Below are 25,711 nucleotides of genomic sequence, written 5' to 3'. Positions count from 1 at the left end.
ATGATTACAAAGAAGATAAAGAATATGAACTTACAGCCTCAAGGTCCATGTCATTAAAAATGAAAAACTTCAGGCAATGTCTGAAGACAACCAGCAGGATCAGGAAGAAGGGGAAGGCTATAGCAATGTCTGAATTCTTGACCGCCCACAGCACAGCTAAACAAATCACTTGAATGAGGGTGAAGATGTGAATCTTCCAGAGTTTGACCTTAGCAAAGAAAGAAATGTATTATTAAAGGTATCGTCAATACTGCCTCAATCCAATCCAATCAATCATGTGATTTGACCAATATGTCAGCAAGTCAAATTCATTATGATGAGGCTTACTTCTGTCACCTAATGACAATGGTATTATGCAAGTTAAATTCATTATGATGAGGCTTACTTCTGTCACCTAATGACAATGGTATTATGCAAGTTATATTCACTATGATGAGGCTTACTTCTGTCACCTAATGACAATGGTATTATGCAAGTCAAATTCACTATGATGAGGCTTACTTCTGTCACCTAATGATAATGGTATTATGCAAGTTAAATTCATTATGACGAGGCTTACTTCTATCACCTAATGACAATGGCATTATGCAAGTTAAATTCACTTACTTCTGTCACCTAATGGCAATATGCAAGTCTTGCTGAATTTGTTTTGTCAAGAAAACCTAGCAACCCTTTTGTTATAGCAGCTGGTCCTACAATACAATCATTTCTGCTGAACCCAAGCCTCTTACAAAGTTTTCAGACTTTGACTTCAAATGAGCTTCTTGCATCAGTGGCGTAAGAAGGTACTTTTAAGTGGGGGGGGGGGCTGAAGACTGATGGCCTGCCTGGGGGAGGGGTCTAAGGGGAGGGGGTGTCCCCCTCCCCTATGGAATTTTTTGCACTTCCAGGTGGCCTCAGATGCAATTTGGTGCAATATAGCACACTTCAACACCCACTCCATTTTGTAAATAATTTTGCATTTTCACCTGGCCTTAGATGCAAGTTGGTGCTGCAAATGAGATTTTTCATTTATTGAGAAATGAAAAGGGGTTTTCTGACTTTGCCCTTGTCTTGGATAACAATTGGGCTCATGTGCTTTGTAAGGTTGATCTGTGTAGTGATCACTGCAGATGACTATTGGGGTCTAAGATGCAACCACATGCCTAGTATGGACATTTTAAGGCCAAGGTGTCACACACTAACATACATAAGCACATGTACATATGCCATCACAAAGCAAGGAATCAACAACCCAGGATTGCTAAACTGGTAATTGTGGTACATGGTGGACATTGGGAGGGCTTGTAGAAAGACTGTTACTTTGAGGAATTTGTATAAACACATATTGCAAACAAATACAACAAAGTATTGAATGTGTCTGGTGTAAAGCTGATCATTTCCCCAAACATTCTTAGGGTCAAGCATATCTCAACAGTGACAAAAAGTTTTGTACTTTTGTAACCATATGAATCGGATAAACTCGTTGTCCAGGGTTAACACTCCAGAGAAAGTAGTTTGAATTCTTTGAAAGGTGTGTCCTTGTGTTAAACTATTACCTGTTGACAAGGTGTGACAGCAGTATTTGCAATTCACACACACATAGTATCATTGGAAATACATGTTGAAAACTAACGATGATGTTTATGATTTGAATGGAGGGCAGTATGCTTACTGTATGCTTAAGTATTCTTAAGTATGCTTACTGTTCGTATAAATTCTGCATCTGGATGATGTTTGCTCGGCATAAAGAAAATTTTAATCCTCTCTGTAAGAGAGAGTCCACTCAATGAACTGATTCCAAGGTACATGAAGACTCCAAGTAACACAGGAATGGGGATATTTTCCAGCAAATTGGAAGTAAAGGCTAGGAGACCTGCAAAAAGAACAAAGGAATTTTAAGAACATGGTCCAACCCTCCCTCTTATATGCATTCAATTATAGAAGGGTCCACTGACAAACAGTAGGTCCACCCTCACTCTCAGATGTAATCACCTATATGCAACATGTCCACCCTCAGATGCACTCACCTATATACAACAGGTCCACCCTCACTCTCAGATGCACTAACCTACATACAACATGTCCACTCTCCCTCTCAGATGCACTCACCTATATACAACAGGTTCACCCTCAGATGCAATCACCTATATACAACAGGTTCACCCTCACTCTCAGATGTAATCACCTATATGCAACATGTCCACCCTCAGATGCAATCACCTATATACAACAGGTCCGCCCTCAGATGCAATCACCTATATACAACAGATCCACCCTCCCTCTCAGATGCAATCACCTATATACAACAGGTCCGCCCTCAGATGCAATCACCTATATACAACAGATCCACCCTCCCTCTCAGATGCAATCACCTACATACAGCAGGTCCACCCTCACTCTCAGATGCACTAACCTATATACAACAGGTCCACCCTCAGATGAACTCACCTTATACAGCAGGTCTACCCTCCCTCTCAGGAGCAATCACCTATATACAACAGATCCACCCTCCCTCTCAGATGCAATCACCTACATACAGCAGGTCCACCCTCACTCTCAGATGCACTAACCTATATACAACAGGTCCACCCTCAGATGAACTCACCTTATACAGCAGGTCTACCCTCCCTCTCAGGAGCAATCACCTATATACAACAGATCCACCCTCCCTCTCAGATGCAATCACCTACATACAACAGGTTCACCCTCACTCTCAGATGCAATCACCTGCATACAACAGATCCACCCTCCCTCTCAGATGCAATCACTTCAATGCAACATGTCCACCTTCACTCTCAGATGCAAACACCTATATACAACAGGTCCACCCTCAGATAAACTCACCTATAAACAGCAGGTCTACCCTCCCTCTCAGATGCAATCACCTACATACAACAGGTTCACCCTCACTCTCAGATGCAATCACCTGCATACAACAGATCCACCCTCCCTCTCAGATGCAATCACTTCAATGCAACATGTCCACCTTCACTCTCAGATGCAAACACCTATATACAACAGGTCCACCCTCAGATAAACTCACCTATAAACAGCAGGTCTACCCTCCCTCTCAGGAGCAATCACCTACATACAACATGTCCACTCTCCCTCTCAGATGCACTCACCTTATACAGCAGGTCTACCCTCCCTCTCAGATGCACTCACCTATATACAAAAGGTCCACTATCCCTCTCAGATGCAATCACCTAAATACAGCACGTTCACCCTCACTCTCAGATGCAATCACCTACATACAACAGGTTCACCCTCACTCTCAGATGCAATCACCTACATACAACATGTCCACTCTCCCTCTCAGATGCAATCACCTACATACAACATGTCCACTCTCCCTCTCAGATGCAATCACCTACATGTCATAGAACATGTCCACTCTCCCTCTCAAATGCAATCACCTAGATACAACAGGTCCACACTCACTCTCAGATGCACTCAAATACATACAACATAACCACTCTCCCTCTCAGATGCACTCACCTATAAACAACAGGTTCACCCTCACTCTCAGATGCAATCACCTACATACAACATGTCCACCCTCCCTCTCAGATGCAATCACCTAGATACAACAGGTCCACCCTCACTCTCAGATGCACTCAAATACATACAACATAACCACTCTCCCTCTCAGATGCAATCACCTACATACAGCAGGTTCACCCTCACTCTCAGATGCAATCACCTACATACAACATGTCTACTCTCCCTCTCAGATGCAATCACCTACATACAACAGGTCCACTCTCCCTCTCAGATGCAATCACCTACATACAACAGGTTCACCCTCACTCTCAGATGCACTCAAATACATACAACATAACCACTCTCCCTCTCAGATGCACTCACCTATAACCAACAGGTTCACCCTCACTCTCAGATGCAATCACCTACATACAACAGGTTCACCCTCACTCTCAGATGCAATCACCTACATACAACATGTCTACTCTCCCTCTCAGATGCAATCACCTACATACAACAGGTCCACTCTCCCTCTCAGATGCAATCACCTACATACAACAGGTTCACCCTCACTCTCAGATGCAATCACCTACATACAACAGGTTCACCCTCACTCTCAGATGCAATCACCTACATACAACAGGTTCACCCTCCCTCTCAGATGCAATCACCTACATACAACAGGTTCACCCTCACTCTCAGATGCACTCAAATACATACAACATAACCACTCTCCCTCTCAGATGCACTCACCTATAACCAACAGGTTCACCCTCACTCTCAGATGCAATCACCTACATACAACATGTCCACTCTCCCTCTCAGATGCAATCACCTACATACAGCAGGTTCACCCTCACTCTCAGATGCAATCACCTACATACAACAGGTCCACTCTCCCTCTCAGATGCAATCACCTACATACAACAGGTTCACCCTCACTCTCAGATGCAATCACCTATATACAAAAGGTCCACTATCCCTCTCAGATGCAATCACCTAGATACAACAGGTTCACCCTCACTCTCAGATGCACTCACTCACCTACATACAATATGTCCACTCTCCCTCTCAGATGCAATCACCTACATACAACAGGTTCACCCTCCCTCCCAGATGCACTCACTTACCTATATACATGTCCACTCTCCCTCTCAGAGCACTTATCCTTATAATGGAGAATCACCTATTCCTCTTAAATGCACTTACCTATACAGAAACTCACAAGGAAGTTAGTGAGTCTTTGATCAATGATGTAGTCCAACTTTGGTCTAACACCTGGAGGATTCTTTCTGGTCATGACGCTGAGACTCTGGAGATGAGAAACTGTTCTTACAGTTGCTGCACACATCCAGGGTACACCAAAGAGACCAGCCACAGCTGAGAGCACACCCATTAAAAACAAATCAAGATGGAAGCCAGTACCTTTCTTCAACTTATGCTCCTTTTTGCTGACTAGCATTCTGTAAAGATTGAATATTTCATAATTTCAAATTCACCTAAAGATGTGAGGTATCTTCATAATCTTCATCTAATTTATCAGTTTAATCAGCTGTTTCATCATCAGTACAAGCCAAATGGGCTTAATTGTTTCAATAGTTAGAGGACTGAAGTAACTTATGTAATCAATGGTTTCTTTGAACATTTTCAGTTTGTCATGTGCATTGTCCAAAGGAATACATGTTGACGATAATTAAAGAGTCTATTTCAACTCTCATCAGCCTAGTTTATGCCCCAAGTAGGTTCTCTTAACTTACCCAGTCAGCAGTGTTTCCATGTAGAGCAAAATAAAGAGTAGAAATGCTGGTATTGCAGCGCCAAATATGGCAAAAATGGGTGTAGTGTCTTTCAGCCCAAATGGGTTTACAAACCAGGAATCACGGCCACGTTTTGTTGGTCGCAAGCTGCCTGGAATACAAACTTTCTGAAATATCAGCAGAAAAAAACTTGAGAGAGTTACTAATTACCAAGGATGGTGTGAGGAGCACCTAAGGATGGTGTGAGGTGTCACTAAGGATGGTGTGAGGAGTCACTGAGGATGGTGTGAGGAGTCACAAAGGATGGTGTGTAGAGTCACTCAGGATGATGTGAGGAGACACTAAGGATGGTGTAAGGAGTCACTGAGGGTGGTGTGAGGAGTCACAAAGGATGGTGTGTAGAGTCACTCAGGATGATGTGAGGAGACACTAAGGATGGTTTGAGGAGTCACAAAGGATGGTGTGAGGAGTCACTGAGGATGGTATGTAGAGTCACTCAGGATGATGTGAGGAGACACTGAGGATGGTGTGAGGAGACACTGAGGATGGTGTGAGGTGTCACTGAGGATGGTGTGAGGTGTCACTCAGGATGGTGTGAGGTGTCACTAAGGATGGTGTGAGGAGTCACTCAGGATTGTATGAGGAGTCACTCAGGATGGTGTGAGGAGTCACTGAGGATGGTGTGAGAAATCACTGAGGATGGTGTGAGAAGTCACTGAGGATGGTGTGAGGAGTCACTGAGGATGGTGTGAGGAGTCACTGAGGATGGTGTGAAAAGTCACTGAGGATGGTGTGAGGAGTCAATGAGGATGGTGTGAGGATTCACTGAGGATGGTGTGAGAAGTCACTCAGAATGGTGTGAGGAGTCACTAAGGATGGTGTGAGGTGTCACTAAGGATGGTGTGAGAAGTCATTGAGGATGGTGTGAGGAGTACCATGCTGTTGTTCCTTGTCGTGTCACATAAATTCATCACATGTTTTATTTCACACTTTTAAAGGGTACATGTTTACTGTATACTGTTAAAGGGTACATGTTTAGTGGTTTGTTATTTTGTGGGTAAATGTTCAACACTTTTTATATTAATATTTTATAACAATGAAGTTGACATCAAACTGCTCAATCTTCATTTCCTAAATTCTTAATGTTGTTCACATAATGTTATAGTTTAGTAAAGGTAGATGCTATTGCTGTACCTGCGATCCTGTGTTTTTGGCTGCAGCATCCACCAGCACCATAGTAAATATTGCTATAGCTATGCCAAAATCTCCCAGAGCTCTCCGCACCTGTAACAAAATAATATATTTGACAACTATGATTAATATTAAATTCAAATTTAAAAACAATTTTAGTGGCAAAGCCTCCAGGATGATAGTAAATGTACAACACTAAACAAACTAACCTCTCTGTGAAGGAAACGACTGTAACGGAAGATTCTCAGAAAATATGCAATGAAGAATGTTCCCAAGGTGAGTATCAGTGACATAAGAGCAACATTTGGTTGTGGAGGATGGCTTTTGTGGCTGCAAGAATCCACCTGTGAACCTGGAGAGGATGGTTGATCATAACTTGACAGCAGTTTACTATGATTCCTAATATCAGAGAAAATTTCATTGGAAGTTGATGTATCAAAATAGTAGTCTTCTTTGTGAGTGTAGTTTGTTTGATTGGAATATTCATCCTGGCAATAGTCCTCAAGAATTGGATCGGACACAAATATCTGCAATCAGAAACAGAGACAAGAAGCAATTTACAACAGAAATAAGAATGGGCTGTTAGGGAAGGGGGGGGGGGGGTGAGTGGGGTAGCTGAATTGCTATCTTATCCAGAAGAGGGCAGCCCTCCCCCTTGATATATTTGATAAAATGGAGGGAGCTTAGATGAAAAATTGTGCTATATTTTACAACTTTCAAACAATGTGGGAGAATTCTCAATTGTTTAGGTTGCACAGTTCATGCATGTTATGTGTACTTGTTTATGTACTCTTCACTAGGAATTTTTATAATATATTGTCTGCAGGGGGGGGGGGACCATGAGCCCCTTGAGGGGCTAACCCTAACCATGTGATGTTAATTATACAGCTAAAATGTAATATATCACTGTAAAATTATATCCCTGTAGCTTAGCTATGATAGGGTTATGGGCCTAACCCTAAAGCCAGCTATGTGATGTTAATTATACAGCTAATAATGTAATAATACACTGTAAAATGATATCCCTGTAACTAACCAATTATAAGATGAGAATTTACAAGTCATTACTGATGGTAGTAAAACAAATCCATAAACAAATATATCATTTTTAAAGATACAAAGTGTTCCAAATGACCTATCACAATTCAAGGTGAGAAGTTGTCTTTGAAAGGTCCTTCTAAGAGTATCCCATCAAAATGTCTAGCATTTAAAATATTATTGTCTTATAAGGTCCTTCTGTGAGTATGCCATCAAAATGTCTAGCATTTAAAATATCATTGTCTTGAAAGGTCCTTCTAAGAGTGTCCCATCAAAATGTCTTGTATTTAAAATATTATTGTCTTGAAGGTCCTTCTAAGAGTATCCCATCAAAATGTCTAGCATTTAAAATATCATTGTCTTGAAAGGTCTTCAAGAGCTTTGTAATGTGTTAAAAAGGCCATGAAACGAAAATTCAACGTCCTGTCATTTTTGGATCCATCTAAGCATGTTTTCTAGAACATAAATCTACCATTCTGCCAGTTAAAAACTTGATTTTTCGCTTCGAAAATTGAGAATTAATTTACCCTCTTCAGGCTTGAAAAGTTCGTTAGCCTGAAAATTTTACTTATCTCATGACGTCATGTGACGTCATCTTAGGAACACTATTTGCTCTCGCTGATTCCTCCGAACATATATCTTACTTACACTGTTAATAGCTCCATGCTTCCCTGCAAGCAGTGTACATAAATACACAAAACAATCGATAACAAGTCGGCGCGAAATCAAATCTAAATTTCCTGTGGAATGTCAGATTTAGAACCAAATGCGGCAACTGAAGTTCAAAGTGATAGTGGTTCTTCACCAGGCAGTGAAATTGGGCTAGAATTAGAGTGCCCTTTCTCATATTCGAAGCAGAGAGTGAAGGCGATGATCATGCCAACATTGAACCGAACATTGAGGGTGGACCTGAGGTGTTACTGTTACGTATCAGTTCGAGCCTGTTAAACAAGCCGAAATTGAAGCTCCACAACATATCGAAGAAGAAACCCGTTCGGAACTGTTGCAAGGAACATACAACGTGGTGAGTATTTATTAACAAAGCATTTAAAACAAAATCCAGTCCATTTTGTGCATGTGTTGTTGGAATTCGCGGAACTGCCTAAACCATACTGTGCGTTGTGTTACGGTGACTTACAACCATAGAATCCTTACAGCCCAGATGTACAGTGTGTTGGCTATGTATTCATACATGTATGGTGCGTAGTAGTAGTAGGGTTGGTTGCATACTGAAAGTTTGGCTCGGGACGTAAGCTGCATTATGCAGCCATGTTAGGTAGGCATATGTGTCATTTTATACTCATTATTACTAGGCTAGTACTTAGGCCTGGAGTTTTGCAAATGAATTGTCTGAAACAAAAGAATGCTCATGAAACATGGAAGGTTTAAATTCACAACAAATATAACCATAACTGTACATTGTATCCCTGCTTGTTATTGTGGACATCATGGGCCAACATTAATTCATTTTGAACTTTCACATAATTTTTCTTCAGCCAGTACAGATGCATAGCCTATGGTCAACTGGTTCAAAGGTGCTGGGGGTTCCTATCAAGACACCTCAGGGTTATGCTACCATTTTGTGCAGTCCAAAGAATCAGAAGTGAGTTTCCAGCCAATGGCATGAAGGCAATGAAGGGGGTGTTAATTTAGATGATACAGCAAAATCTCTTCGTCTATTGCGACTTCAGTGTAGTAATGCTAATACTAGTACTACTAGTACTAGTGCTCGACCGAGATCTGTTTTCGGATGCAAATATTAAAACATTAATGTCTAATGAGGATATATGAGGATAGATTTGAACATAGATTTTCTCATAGATTCAGAGGAAGTTACTCTCGATTAGAAGGATTTTTCATGTCATAGCCTCTTTAATACATTTGCTTTGTTATTGATGCTGGTTTTGTAACTTGTTTATCAGTCGATAATGGATTTGTACAAGATACATATATTTCAAAAATAGGATGGGAGTGGGACCTTTTGTCATAGGGAATGTTCAGTCTTTTGGTATTTCAGAACCTGAGGGTAGTTTGGTGTTGAGAAGAGGAGTCATGATGCTAAACATATCTTTCTGGATGCATATATTGAAGGCACAACAGATATAAAACAAACTATTTTAGGCAAGATCAAAAGACAGAAAGAAAAAGATGAAAACACTACTTACATGTTTTAATCCATCAAAGGTTTCATAAATGAAAATGAAAGAAATTAGAGCAGCAAGGATCTCTTCAGTGAATCTTGTGAAGTATTTAACAAGTGTGCTGCCCTCTAGCGCAACGACCACAGCCGCAATGATGAATACCCATATGCCGATACAAGCACGGAATGGCAAGAGCTCCACATGAACATTTTCACAAAACTGCAGAAAAGATATATTGGTATAAAATTTCATTTCTGTTACTAACAACAGCTGTGATATTCTTCTGTAAAATAATTGCATTTTATTAAAGAAAACTGGATTATAATGTAGAGCGGTAGTCTTTGTTATCTGTTTTACGGAGTGAGCTGGTCTCCTTAGCTTGGGTTAGTATTACAGGGAGTGAATTGCTCTACCTACCTTGTATAGATATTCTTCAAAGATGAGCACAGGTCCTGTACCCCCTATGATCATGAGAGGTTGACCTGATGCTATGGAGAATACCATTCCACAAACAGATGTAGATAACATCATCTCAACAAGACCCATCCAGTTATCCGTCTTCTCACCTGCAAAAACAAAACAAGTAATATCAAATGCAGCCTCCAACATCTCTAGCTACATCAAGCAGCAGCATTAAATCTCTTCTCTTGTACAGCTGGTGTGTTTAAAACAAACTGTCCAAGAATTTAGTGAGAACCAGAAACCATCAGACATTTTGTAGCACTCCCTTTGAGGACATCAACCATTTTCTTCTCTGGTAAGGAACTTTTTCTAGAGAGAACAGTTTTCCTATGTGAAATATAGGCACTATGAATAAAAGGACAATTATGAGCTTACAACGATCTGTTTAATAATTGTTATTATTGAATGAGAGCTCTTCATGACATTGTATATAAACTGAGATATTTCACAACTTAATGCCAAAGCAAAAGTAATCTAGATAAATCATAGACTAGAGCACCAATGGTGCAGAAGCTCATACCTTTTCGAGCTTAAAAATGTAGGGCCCACAAAACTTTATGGCACACCAAATTTCAGATTCTACCAATTTTGGGCCCATGAGGGATAACCCCCCCTCCATTAGCAGAATCCTGGCCACACCACTGGCTATAATTCCTATTTTCCCCCTTTAAATCCTATTTTACCCACTCTCTCAAACAATACCACTTACCTACCCTATTAAACTGTCTCCCCTCTACCAATTTTGTCTGGCTGCTTACATACCTCAGGCTCAAAGACTTCTAAGAATCGGCAAGTGCTGATTGGCTATAGGGCTCTCATGCTTACAGTTCAACAGTTAATAACAACTTCCAATACTGCTTTAATTCCACTAACAGCCTCTGCAGAGCTTAACCACAAATGTAAACAAACACTGCAGAGACTGGGAGACAAATCAAAGGAGCTTTGGAAAAATGTGAAGGCTCAGATTTTTTTAAACAATGGGGATTAATTGTAATTAATTAACTTTCGACCAAAACTTATTAGGCATCACCTTATTCATACACAATCCAACAATCATCAGTTCAACTTTGAATATGATCCAACAAAATCTTGAGGAGATTGAGATGTTTGAAAATATTACAAAGAACGAACCCCGATGACCCCCTAAATGACATTTGACCTCAATTTTCCGAACACCCCTCGTAACCCTCATCCCGAGGAACGTTGTGACCAAGTTTCATTATAACTGGCCATACACTGTACGAACAGAAGCAATTTGAAAATATAGGGCCACGGCCCAGGCCACAAAAGACCCCTAGTTGATCTTTGATCTCAAATTCATGAACACCCTGAAGGTAAAACTTCCATAGTACTATTGTGACAAACCCTCAACATTGTACCATGGAATCTGTAGGAGAAGAAGCATTTTGCATATTTCCACAAAATGGCCCATTATGGCCCACAGATGACCTTTGACCCAAAATTTCGGGCCATCTCTGATGGCCCTATACCCAATGGTCCTTGTGTCCAAGTTTCATGAAATTCCATCAAACACTGTGCGAGTGGGAGCGGTTTTACCAATTGTTGACGGATAGAGTGATAGAGTGATAGAATGATAGAGTGATACAGTGATAGATGCCGCACTGTAACAATAGCTCACACCAGCATGCTGGTATGAGCTAATAAAATGGCAAATTTGGAGACAATGTGCCCCCAGAGAATTAAAATAAGAGGGTGATAAGTACTAGGTTATTAGACTTTGACTTAAAAGTTGACTGCAAACGACCCTTTGACCTCCACCAATTTCAATAGGGTTTCTCTACTCAGTATGTTGTCTTCTTGATTTCATGTTTACAATGTTTCCAGTTTGACCTTTGGTGACCTAGTATGACCTTTAGTCCCAACAACAGCTGAGAACTCACTATGGTGCATCTACAAACCAAGTTTGAAGTCCATCTAATTTATAATATTGAGTTATCATGTTCACAAGGTTTTCACAGTTCTACCTCTGCTGACCTAGTACGACCTTTGATCCAATCAAAATCAAAATCAACCAAGAGGTCAATATGGTGAATTTTCATACAAAGTGTACATTCTATCCACCCAGTGTTCTCCACTACCGGTTTTGTCCGGGCGCGCCGCCCGGACAAAATTTGAAAAGGCTGGCTAGCGCCCGGACATAAAGCTACCGCCCGGACGAAAAACTCGGCCGCCCGGACAAAAAAAAATACACTGGCACCTCGTCAAACATTTTCTAAAAGTCACTCATATTCTTTAAGAGTGACGAATTTGATCGAAACTACATGTTTTGTTTCTGCCGCGGCCGCGACGATTTACAAAACTGTCGATATTATGAAACAAACTACGTTCGGCAAAGCCCCGTTTCTAGATTGCCTAACAATGAACAGCGTGCACGATACGTACATCAGTTTACAACTGCAGTGTTTAACCCTACTTAAATATCACGGTAGGCTGGCTTCATGTGTTTCGAATTTTCCCAGGTACCTTGCAAAACAACCCCCTGTCTAACACCTGTTTTTAACATTTTTGGCACGTTTCCAAAAAACTTTTCATGGAGTAAACTATTTTGGCTCCACTCTAGAATTAATTAGGTCAGTCAGTAAAGGATCGGTAAAGTTATGCGAAATATTATCTTATACGTTCAAGAAAAGTAGGTAAATATCCCCGTAACATTAGGGTAAGTAAAACACACCTCAAGCCAACTGACTCCTTCGCATGAACAAAACAATCTATTCCCCATGATCACCAGGCACAGTCTATACCATACAGACATAGCACGATATCAAGGCCTCAATAGCTACAGTATGGCCATCTTTATGAAAGTAAAACGTGCAATCCCATGTTTTAGGCCACTTGGCATGATTAACTAAATGCTAAATATTGTTTCCATGTCCTTGTAGAGAACGTCAACTTCGCAAAATACAATTTAAGTTGTGTTTTTGTTGTTACGTGAGATCCGTAACCGACGAAGTGGTTAGGCTATTTACTATACACTTAACTATGGTAGGATAGTAATTTTTCCTTTTTTTGTGAAAATTCTAGAAAATACTTTCTTTTTCTGCCGCTCAACACCAGATGTGGTCTTATGGTTAATTCATAAATGGGTGTACTAGAGCCTTGTTTACATGAAATTAGTTGCATTTAGCACGAAATGCCAGTTTCGCGTGAATTTTTCGAAAGTATTTTGCTCGAGCTTTCGTAAAATTTGAAAGGTGTTCCAACCTACTTTTCGTACACAATTGGTAATTTGTCTACTGATTTTCAGAGTTTTGTTCTCTATACAGTGAATGTTGTAAAGGACGGGTTTTTACGAACTTCAAAAGTCATGAAGTTGATAAACTTTATTTCTTTTCAACTTTCTCACTGCAATTGTTATCCTGTTGGTGTTGAAATAAATAAAGACTAATTTGTTATTTGATCATCTATTTATCATTCTTTCATTCATTGTGTGCATCTGTCTAATAAGGACTGATAATTGGTTGATATGCCTGAGCTTGGCAGTTATCCCAGTCAAGCACAGGCTGTGTTGGGTTAGCCTTGCACAGTGTAGAAAAAATTTTCATTGGACTTAGGGCCTATTCATTACTACTCATATTTCAGCAACAATTTTGAAGTGTTCTTATTTTTTTTCATTTGGCAAACGTAAGAGAAAATTTAAAACACTGCCTAAAAAATAGCAATTCCTGGAGATACATGCAAGGCAAATATAGCACCAAATATTGCACCATTTGGCGTCTAGCCCACCTTCGGAGGGCAAAAATTTTCCAAAGGGGAGGGGGTAGACCCCTCCCCCAGGACGGCGATTACCCCCAGGACGGCGATTACCACCCGGACAAAAAAATGACCTGCGGAGAACACTGCCACCGTTAGAATATTGCGTTATCGTGTTTACAAAGTTTCACAGTTTGATCTATGGTGACCCAGTATGAAGTTTGATCCAAGTCAAAAACTGCCAAGAACTCAATACAGTGCATCTACATACCAAGTTTACAGTCCATCCACTTTTAGAATATTGAGTTTTCATGTTTACAATGTTTTCAGTTTGACCTCTGGTGACCCAGTTTGACCTTTGATCCCAGCCAAAACAAAAACAAATGCAGCTGAGAACTGAATATGGTGCATCTGCATACCAACTTTGAAGTTCATCCAACTTTTTAATAGTGAGTTATCGTGTTAACAAGCCAAAGGGACACACACACACGCGTGTACCATCATGATTGCAATGATTTCTTTTGCTTTCAGCAAGGAATAAAATAAAACAGCAAAGGTAAGAAAGTGGTACATGTATGCTATGAGCATAAAGCAAAAGAGTCTCACCTAGAATACCACCAAACGTAATGGCAGGAGCAACGCATGCCAGGAATACAAAGAAAAATGTGGCAAGACAGTGAAAGTTGAGGCCATCCCTGATATCTGACCAATACTGTGGCAGTCTTCGTCTAACATCATTAAGGAGACCACCAAAAGGTTGTCCTGTTCTCTTCAATGGATCCATCAGGTATAACTTCTCTTGACTGTCAGGTACCTTCAGAAGCCCTGTCATAGGTAATCAACAATAAACAAAATGAGACAGGAGTCAAAGAAACCAGTTCAAAGAACACCAACTAGAACATCTATACTGTACATGGCACAATTAATGAAACACTAAACAAGAACATCAGCTATGCTGTATGTGGCACAATTAATGAAACACTAGACTAGAACATCAGCGATGCTGTATGTAACACAATTAATGAAACACTAAACTAAACATCAGCTATGCTGTACATGGCACAATTAATGAAACACTAAACTAGAACATCAGCTATGCTGTATGTGGCACAATTAATGAAACACTAAACTAGAACATCAGCTATGCTGTATGTGGCACAATTAATGAAACACTAAACTAGACCATCAGCTATGCTGTATGTGGCACAATTAATGAAACACTAAACTAGAACATCAGCTATGCTGTACGTAACACAATTAATGAAACACTAAACTAGAACATCAGCGATGCTGTATGTGGCACAATTAATGAAACACTAGACTAGAACATCAGCGATGCTGTACGTAACACAATTAATGAAACACTAAACTAAACATCAGCTATGCTGTACATGGCACAATTAATGAAACACTAAACTAGAACATCAGCTATGCTGTATGTGGCACAATTAATGAAACACTAAACTAGAACATCAGCTATGCTGTACGTAACACAATTAATGAAACACTAAACTAGAACATCAGCTATGCTGTATGTGGCACAAGTAATGAAACACTAAACTAGAACATCAGCTATGCTGTACGTAACACAATTAATGAAACACTAAACTAGAACATCAGGGATGCTGTACGTAACACAATTAATGAAACACTAGCCTAGAACATCAGCGATGCTGTATGTGGCACAATTAATGAAACACTAAACTAGAACATCAGGGATGCTGTACGTAACACAATTAATGAAACACTAGCCTAGAACATCAGCGATGCTGTATGTGGCACAATTAATGAAACACTAAACTAGAACATCAGCGATGCTCTACGTAACACAATTAATGAAACACTAAACTAGAACATCAGCGATGCTCTACGTAACACAATTAATGAAACACTAAACTAGAACATCAGCTATGCTGTATGTGGCACAATTAATGAAACACTAGACTAGAACATCAGCGATGCTGTATGTAACACAATTAACGAAACACTAAACTAGAACATCAGCTATGCTGTATGTGGCACAATTAATGAAACACTAAACTAGAACATCAGCGATGCTCTACGTAACACAATTAATGAAACACTAAACTAGAACATCAGCGATGCTGTATGTAACACAATTAACGAAACACTAAACTAGAACATCAGCTATGCTGTATGTGGCACAATTAATGAAACACTAAACTAGAACATCAGCTATGCTGTACGTAACACAATTAACGAAACACTAAACTAGAACATCAGCGATGCTGTATGTAACACAATTAACGAAACACTAAACTAGAATATCAGCAATGCTGTATGTGGCACAATTAATGAAACACTAAACTAGAACATCAGCGATGCTGTACATAACACAATTAACGAAACACTAAACTAGAACATCAGCGATGCTGTATGTAACACAATTAACGAAACACTAAACTAGAACATCAGCGATGCTGTATGTGGCACAATTAATGAAACACTAAACTAGAACATCAGCGATGCTCTACGTAACACAATTAATGAAACACTAAACTAGAACATCAGCGATGCTGTATGTAACACAATTAACGAAACACTAAACTAGAACATCAGCTATGCTGTATGTGGCACAATTAATGAAACACTAAACTAGAACATCAGCTATGCTGTACGTAACACAATTAACGAAACACTAAACTAGAACATCAGCGATGCTGTATGTAACACAATTAACGAAACACTAAACTAGAATATCAGCAATGCTGTATGTGGCACAATTAATGAAACACTAAACTAGAACATCAGCGATGCTGTACATAACACAATTAACGAAACACTAAACTAGAACATCAGCGATGCTGTATGTAACACAATTAACGAAACACTAAACTAGAACATCAGCGATGCTGTATGTGGCACAATTAATGAAACACTAAACTAGAACATCAGCTATGCTGTATGTGGCACAATTAATGAAACACTAAACTAGAACATCAGCGATGCTGTACATAACACAATTAACGAAACACTAAACTAGAACATCAGCGATGCTGTATGTAACACAATTAACGAAACACTAAACTAGAACATCAGCGATGCTGTACGTAACAAAATTGACTTTTGCTAAGTGGCTTGTACAATCTGCCAGGTTTCAAACACCAAGAAATTTTACAACTTTGTTAAAGAACCAAAAAATGCCATATATCCCGCAAGGAACAGATTAATGTTAACTGCTGTGACAAAAACAAGTGCAGTATGCAGGCGAAAATCATTAAAACATCATGTTTCTTGAGAATCCTTGATTTGTATTAATTCTGGCACTGTTGAATACCAAATACATCTATCTGTAGATTTACAATGTATTTGTTTGTATTCACAACTACTGATAACATCTGCACTACATCTTTCAATAGTTATGTCTGACAGGTGGCCATTATAAAGCTAGACAACCTGCTGCCTACGGTGATCTGATTATTTATTATGTGTGGCTGGTCCTTGTTAGGGAAGTAATAACTGCACACAAAAATGGTTTCACTTATATCTAACTTCTTTTCAGGTATTGGTAAATCAGTGCATATCCATCCTAATGATTGGTATATCAGTGCATACCCCAGGGCTCAAAATAGACGGGGGCGAAGGGCGATTTGCCCTATGAAGTTGAAAAATCGCCCCAGAAAAGAAATCTCGGGGGCGAAAAAAAATGTAAATACCGCTAAAATCGCCCTCCACATGTACTTTTCAGTCAACGGGCGCCGCACGCTTAAAAAGATGACACAATACTGTGAAATAAATCACTGAAAAAAACCCTAACTGCCGATCCTTTCGTTATAACAGCCTGGTTTGTACGTTCGCTCACACACGAATTAATAGTCTAGTCAACAACGCAATGAAAACCCACACTCAATAGCCAACCACCTAGCTAGCTAAAAATATATCGGTTCATCGCGTGATCATTTTCGCACACCCGTGTATGTGTATTTTTTTTCTCCCAGCTAGGTGTTGTGTATCACGGTACTGTGGAAAGAGTGAGCTAACATTGAAAGCTCCTGCGATGTTTTTCCTAATATACCTAAAAGGCAGGAGGGAAAAGTTTTGCGTCGTAGTAACGACCATGCAGTCTGTCAAAATGGTTACAAAATGGCGGGAAATTTCCGACTCCTTTTTAATAGGAAAATCGGAACCGCAGCTGACTTACATCGTAGGACATGGTGCCGTGTGGGTTATTTATGAACAGCTAACAGATTTGTTTCGATATAGGGGAATTGATCAAATGACTAACATGATAAAAAGATATAGGCCTATGAACCAATGGGGGAGGGGTATATATTAATGTGATATTGCGGATTTCCGTGATTTCTTTTCTACCTCCGAAATTTACACCTCCCAATTTCCGTGAATTTCTAACAACAGCGTTACAATATTATTTGATCCATCATTTATGTTTTTCATTACCGATGCATATCCAACCTGCAGGGGGACAAAACTTATCCTAACACACTGTAGCATATGCAAACTGGAGCCTATACCGTCAATTTTTCTCGGGATTTTCACAACGTTCCCAACAATATTGCAACGATATTTTCATAAGTTTCCCATGATTTTCAATATTTTAGTATCATTAGATTAGGGACAATTATGGAGAAGTGTAGTGCTGTAGCTGCTGAATATTATTCCAGATTAAAACTGACCATTGTGTACATTTTACGAACAGTAACTTTTTAATTATGGGTCGCCATGATTGAAAGAATCAAGTAGGGTGTAAACGACAGGCTAGGCATGTGACTTCAGTGTGCGCATTTTGAGTGTGAAACTTTGCTTTGAGAGTTCTAATAAATTTAAAATTCTTTATAAGATAGGCACCAAAATGTTGTCTTTAAACTTCAATTTTCTCAGAGCTTCTGGGGGCTTCGACCCCCATACCCCAACCAAGGCGTTGCCCATGGACCCTACCACGGGCACTACTGTAAGGCAGGCCCATGGTCCCCACCTATAACTGTGTCGCACTGCGTGCTGACTGACGCCCTCTGCATTAGTATAGTATCACCCACAAAGTTCTGTGATTTTTTTTTACCCCAGGGTCATCCCTGTATATGGATTTTACTGATAAAATGTTGTAAAACTTAATCAATTTTGTAGCTACAATTTATACAAGAAAAACAGCCCTCGCAACACCAAAAAGAGCCCCCGTCATCAGTAAAACAGCCCTCGTAAAAAATCTGCTTGTGCTGAAAAGAGCCCTCGTCACCAAAAAATTATTTTGAGCCCTGGCATACCCATCCATATGATTAGTATATCAGGGCATATCCATCCATGTGATTGGTATATCAGTGCATACTCATCCTTATGATTGGTATATCAGTGCATATCCATCAATTTGATTGGTATATCAGGGCATATCGATCCATGTGATTGGTCTATCAGTGCATACCCACCCTAATGATTGGTATATCAGGGCATATCCATCCATGTGATTGGTATATCAGGGCATATCCATCCTAATGATTGGTATATCAGTGCATATCCATCAATTTGATTGGTATATCAGGGCATATCGATCCTAATGATTGGTATATTAGTGCATACCCATCCTTGTTATTGGTATATCAGTGCATACTCATCCTTCTGATTGGTATATCAGGGCATATCCATCCTAATGATTGGTATATTAGTGCATACCCATCCTTGTTATTGGTATATCAGTGCATACTCATCCTTCTGATTGGTATATCAGGGCATATCGATCCATGTGATTGGTATATCAGTGCATACTCATCCTTCTGATTGGTATATCAGGGCATATCCATCCTAATGATTGGTATATTAGTGCATACCCATCCTTCTGATTGGTATATCAGTGCATACCCATCCTAATGATTGGTATATCAGGGCATATCCATCAATTTGATTGGTATATCAGGGCATATCCATCAATTTGATTGGTATATCAGGGCATATCCATCCATATGATTGGTATATCAGTGCATACTCATCCTAATGATTGGTATATCAGTGCATATCCATCAATTTGATTGGTATATCAGGGCATATCCATCCATGTGATTGGTCTATCAGGGCATATCCATCCATATGATTGGTATATCGGTGCATACTCATCCTAATGATTGGTATATCAGTGCATATCCATCCTTGAGATTGGTATATCAGGGCATATCCATCCTTATGATTGGTATATCAGTGCATATCCATCCTTATGATTGGTATATCAGTGCATACCCATCCTAATGATTGTTATATCAGGGCATATCCATCCTATTGATTGGTATATCAGGGCATATCCATCCTTATTTGCATACCCATCCTTATGATTGGTCTATCTGCACATACCCAACCTTAAACAATACCAGAGAGTTTAGTCTAGAGGTTGAATACAATCCTTTGCAATTTTCTTTCATCAACAAATTTCAATCCTCCATTGAACAGGACTTGACACTTTTAAGTCTTTATGAATTCAAGTTAGTATACTGAAATTGGCAAACAGAGTGAAACTACTTATTGATTAATAAAGTTCTTCCACCTTTTTGACTATGGACTGCAGGAATGTTAACACTAGCTGCCTCAATTGTCACAAAATAAGTTGACTTTGTTGCAAAATATACCACAATTTTCCACTAAAGCACCCTTAATTATACAAATATAGCTTTCCCCCACTACAGTGTTCAATAACAATGTCTACACCCCCCCCCAACCCCAATCCCACATACTGGCCTGTAAAGTGATCATCTTTGCTTACCCTCTAGTTCATCTTTGCTTGGTTTCATGCTCTTCCTTCTGAGTTGTACCTTCTCATTTTCCTTCTTTTGTATCCTTGTGATGGGTAGGAGCAGGTCCCGGTCCCATTCTCCTGGGGGTAGCACCATAGTATCATTCAAAAACCCATTGATACCTGTCAAAATGTCATCCTTGTCTCGAGCAGTGTATGCGCTGTCACGAAACAACTGAGGGAAGAAAAGGTACATTGAAGTAATGCATTGAAGACTGTGCATGGAGGTACGCAACTCTATGGATTGTCTAGGGTGCATGGAGGTGGACAACTCTGTGGAAAATTTAGGGTGCATAGAGGTAGACAACTCTGTGGAATGTCTAGAGTGCATGGAGGTAGACAACTCTGTGGAATGTTGAGGGTGCATAGAGGTAGACAACTCTGTGGAATGTTGAGGGTGCATGGAGATAGACAACTCTGTGGAATGTCTAGGGTGCATGGAGATAGACAACTCTGTGGAATGTTTTGGGTGCATGGAGGTAGACAACTCTGTGGAATGTCTAGGGTGCATGGAGATAGACAACTCTGTGGAATGTCTAGGGTGCATGGAGGTAGACAACTCTGTGGAATGTTTAGGGTGCATGGAGATAGACAACTCTGTGGAATGTCTAGGGTGCATGGAGGTAGACAACTCTTTGAAATGTTTAGGGTGCATGGAGGTAGACAACTCTGTGGAATGTTTAGGTTGCATGAAGGTACGCAACTCTGTGGAATGTTTAGGGTGCATGGAGGTAGACAACTCTGTGGAATATCTAGGGTGCATGGAGGTACGCAACTCTGTGGAATGTCTAGGGTGCATGTAGGTAGACAACTCTGTGGAATGTTTAGGGTGCATGGAGGTAGACAACTCTGTGGAATGTCTAGGGTGCATGAAGGTACGCAACTCTGTGGAATGTCTAGGGTGCATGTAGGTAGACAACTCTGTGGAATGTTTTGGGTGCATGGAGGTAGACAACTCTGTGAAATGTCTAGGGTGCATGGAGATAGACAACTCTGTGGAATGTGTAGGGTGCATGGAGGTAGACAACTCTGTGGAATGTCTAGGGTGCATGGAGGTAGACAACTCTGTGGAATGTTTAGGGTGCATGGAGATAGACAACTCTGTGGAATGTCTAGGGTGCATGGAGGTAGACAACTCTTTGAAATGTTTAGGGTGCATGGAGGTAGACAACTCTGTGGAATGTTTAGGTTGCATGAAGGTACGCAACTCTGTGGAATGTTTAGGGTGCATGGAGGTAGACAACTCTGTGGAATGTCTAGGGTGCATGAAGGTACGCAACTCTGTGGAATGTCTAGGGTGCATGTAGGTAGACAACTCTGTGGAATGTTTAGGGTGCATGGAGGTAGACAACTCTGTGGAATGTCTAGGGTGCATGAAGGTACGCAACTCTGTGGAATGTCTAGGGTGCATGTAGGTAGACAACTCTGTGGAATGTTTTGGGTGCATGGAGGTAGACAACTCTGTGAAATGTCTAGGGTGCATGGAGATAGACAACTCTGTGGAATGTGTAGGGTGCATGGAGGTAGACAACTCTGTGGAATGTCTAGGGTGCATGGAGGTAGACAACTCTGTGGAATGTTTAGGGTGCATGGAGGTAGGCAACTCTGTGGAATGTGTAGGGTGCATGGAGATAGGCAACTCTGTGGAATGTTTAGGGTGCATGGAGATAGACAACTCTGTGGAATGTTTAGGGTGCATGGAGGTAGACAACTCTGTGGAATGTTTAGGGTGCATGGAGATAGACAACTCTGTGGAATGTCTAGGGTGCATGGAGGTAGACAACTCTGTGGAATGTGTAGGGTGCATGGAGTTAGACAACTCTGTGGAATGTCTAGGGTGCATGGAGATAGACAACTCTGTGGAATGTGTAGGGTGCATGGAGATAGGCAACTCTGTGGAATGTTTAGGGTGCATGGAGATAGACAACTCTGTGGAATGTTTAGGGTGCATGGAGGTAGACAACTCTGTGGAATGTTTAGGGTGCATGGAGATAGACAACTCTGTGGAATGTTTAGGGTGCATGGAGGTAGACAACTCTGGGGAATGTCTAGGGTGCATGGAGATAGACAACTCTGTGGAATGTGTAGGGTGCATGGAGGTAGACAACTCTGTGGAATGTTTAGGGTGCATGGAGGTACGCAACTCTGTGGAATGTCTAGGGTGCATGGAGTTAGACAACTCTGTGGAATATGCTATGCACCACATTCAAGCTTCATGGGTAACAATATTCTTCAGAAGGTCAACTTTAGATGCTTTTTGTATTAAGTTCATGTTACTGGGTGGCCTACATATGGCAATTATGATTTATTACACCCATTGAAGAGTTTCAACATTAACTTCATATAAACTTTGATCTTAACCAAAAACAATAGCTCTTTTTTCTGGGAGATCCACAGGTCATTCTTGACATACAATTTTTACTAGATTTCACATTTTTACCTCAGTTGACCTCCGATGGTCACTAAACATGAGAGGGTACTCCTAGTCAATACATGGGACAACAAATGTTTCATATGTCAAGCTTTCCCTCTTACGATATATCATGTTATCAACTTTCTACACCTGACCTCCTTTAAACCTGCAATAATCTCCGGTTTCTATTTCATAAGGTTTCGATGTACACATATGAAAAATATGAATTTCCTGGGGATATCTTTCTTAAAAAGAATTTAACATGTGACATCACATGACCTCTGACCACAAAACAAATGTTTCTTGTATTCAATTACACATGTTCACCTTAGTCTTCCAGTGATATTGTGCTTATACGTTATGGCCCCACACATGTTACCATGATGTTAGAAATTGTTAAAATGACTGCTTTTATACCCACCTCGTCAGAGAAGAGGGTTCCCATCGCTCTTCCCATTTCATGGAAGTCATGTTGGCTGAAGACTGGGCCGATGAAGAAACAGAGGAACCGGAGAGGGATGGGTACCTCCAAGAATCCATCAAACACCTGGGAATCCAACATCCTGACTAGAGCTAGAGTTGATACATCAATATTTTCATCTTGTGCAACCAAGATGGCAGCTGCCTCAGAATTAGCTGGTATTTTCTTCATGAGGTGAGACTGAGCAGTCTTGGCTTGTTCCACATGAGCATCGACAGATGCACTTGATGATCGACTCAAGATGGAAATTTTTATGTCTTCAGACTGACGGTGAAAAAATGTAGTCTTAAGTAAAAACAGTTTTACAAAAGATCAATTATTTGTGCATAACGTTAAACATAATGAATCAAATCAAGATAAAATGAATAAACGTTATTTCAACTTTAACCAAAAGGAAAAATATATCTAAATCATTGACTAAAGGGAAATTGTCAGCAATACTTGATATCTAGTATGCTTTTGCTTCACACCATAAAATAGCAGACTAAGAACTATAATGAAACTGTTCAGATGTTTATAAGGTTTATAAATGGCATTCACACTAATGCAAGCATGCAGAACTTCTGACAAACAGTACACCTCAGCTAACACATGTCCTAAATGTATTGTTTTTCCTGGTTTTTCGTCTATCATTGAACCTGCGTGAAGACCTCAGATATATTTATATCCCTGAATTATTATAGGGATATTCCAGTGACTGAATCTGAATACTTAGATATATTGCTGCAAATTGTCCACATCTTTCTGTCAAAATCACATCGTCATATTATCTTGCATGGTTAATTTAGTGGTATTTTATTTCATGAATCTAACAACAACAGTGTGAATGATGTATTACAAATGAGCTAAAAATGTTTTTGTATTTCTGTATGTTTCGATATTTTAAAAATCACAAAATACTTCTAAAAAAAAATTAACTTTGATATCAAAATCTCATAATATAGAGAACATTGAGTGCTAAGCAAACATTCCATTGTAAAACATTTCAAGAATAAATCATAACATGATGACAGTAGTAAAGTAAAATGTTTGAAGAACATTTGCCCTAATGATATCACAGGCCCCTTACTGTATGATCCACTCCATGCGAGATCAAGGTTTAGCCTGTCAAAATAGGTTTACATTCAGTCAACTATATCTTTTCAAATAACAAGGTGAAATACTATTCTCTATAAATCAAGTTTTACATGACTACCTTTGGAATACCCATGTAAGACATCTATCGTACACACACTTTTTAACATGTAATTGCAAACCTTGCTTTTACACCTATGCAAGGTTCCTTAACACAAAAAAAACATGAATAAACTATTGTCGATTTAATCATCTTCTTGATCTTGATCATGATCGTGATCATTGTCGTCGTCATTCTATCTAACACCTCAGATTGCTGTCTGGTAATTCAACAACTCTACCAACATGCCAGTTACAATCTCATACTAGCTACTTGCTGTGTAACTTTTAATTTAGCTATCCTGACCTACCCAATTCAAATCAATGTTTTGACCGATCTACATGATTGAGTTATGTTGTGACAGGAATTGAGAGGTGATTGTTTTCTTCTGTACAATAAGTGTCCTTACAATTCAAGTAGTATGCCTTAAGGATGTTTTACATAAAGTACACAGCCACCCGATAACGGTCTAAAGCGTACCTACGGCAAATGTACCTGTTATTCAAGGTTTTGCCTTGCTGTTTACATTCTGAATTTAAATCAGGAGGAAAATACAAACAGACACTGGTGGCTACGGCGATGAGAAATGAGACGATATCATCCAACCATTGGTTCAAGTTCTTCACTTTTTTCATCTTTTACTTTTATCTTCTCATGGCACATTCTGATTTCAACAAATTTGCTCAAGTTTATGTCAGATGTTTGGAACAAGAGTGTATTAAAATAGCTAATAAATTGATTACACAGAAATGTGTGAAGAAAACTTGGTACATAAATTAGCCAAAAGTAATCATTTCTACAGCACATGTATTATCATCACAACAAACAAGAACAAAATTTCAAACTCAGTTCAATAATTGTAGTTGATCTCTTGTCCAGGTTTGCCAAGAGATAGGTAACAAATTGATCTCATGTACTATGATTGCAAACTTAGGTCTACTTAAATACAATGAGGAAAGGTTTCAATTGTCAAATCAAATTTTGTCTATCAGCCTAAGTTAACTTGCTTTGCAACCACTGCAAAAGCAAGCTACCTATATAAAATATGGTGAATCCAACAACATTTTAATCATATTACAAATGAAGTTTTAGCTAAGGTGAGTTTATTAGACATAACCTAAACTTTTGAA

At 39.7% G+C, this 25,711-nt stretch overlaps 1 protein-coding gene across 10 annotated transcripts in view; it reads right to left on the bottom strand.

Moving 5' to 3' along the window:
* The window catches only part of LOC139964611 (band 3 anion transport protein-like), a 146,277-nt gene that overhangs the window by 2,196 nt on the left and 118,370 nt on the right, over window positions 1–25,711 (bottom strand). For all 10 annotated transcript variants that reach the window (XM_071966352.1, XM_071966354.1, XM_071966353.1 and 7 more), the window contains 11 exons: window positions 23,348–23,671; window positions 20,484–20,688; window positions 14,372–14,590; window positions 10,010–10,158; window positions 9,617–9,811; window positions 6,623–6,940; window positions 6,417–6,506; window positions 5,223–5,389; window positions 4,675–4,928; window positions 1,686–1,855; window positions 35–208 (listed from right to left, as the gene is read on the bottom strand). In XM_071966352.1, the coding sequence (XP_071822453.1) occupies window positions 35–208; window positions 1,686–1,855; window positions 4,675–4,928; window positions 5,223–5,389; window positions 6,417–6,506; window positions 6,623–6,940; window positions 9,617–9,811; window positions 10,010–10,158; window positions 14,372–14,590; window positions 20,484–20,688; window positions 23,348–23,671 (2,265 nt within the window). The remainder of the gene's footprint in view (window positions 1–34; window positions 209–1,685; window positions 1,856–4,674; window positions 4,929–5,222; window positions 5,390–6,416; window positions 6,507–6,622; window positions 6,941–9,616; window positions 9,812–10,009; window positions 10,159–14,371; window positions 14,591–20,483; window positions 20,689–23,347; window positions 23,672–25,711) is intronic.

Source organism: Apostichopus japonicus, chromosome 23 (genome assembly GCF_037975245.1).
Source record: "Apostichopus japonicus isolate 1M-3 chromosome 23, ASM3797524v1, whole genome shotgun sequence".
NCBI classification, from domain to species: Eukaryota; Metazoa; Echinodermata; class Holothuroidea; order Aspidochirotida; family Stichopodidae; genus Apostichopus; species Apostichopus japonicus.
This window is presented reverse-complemented; position numbering and strand designations above follow the sequence as displayed.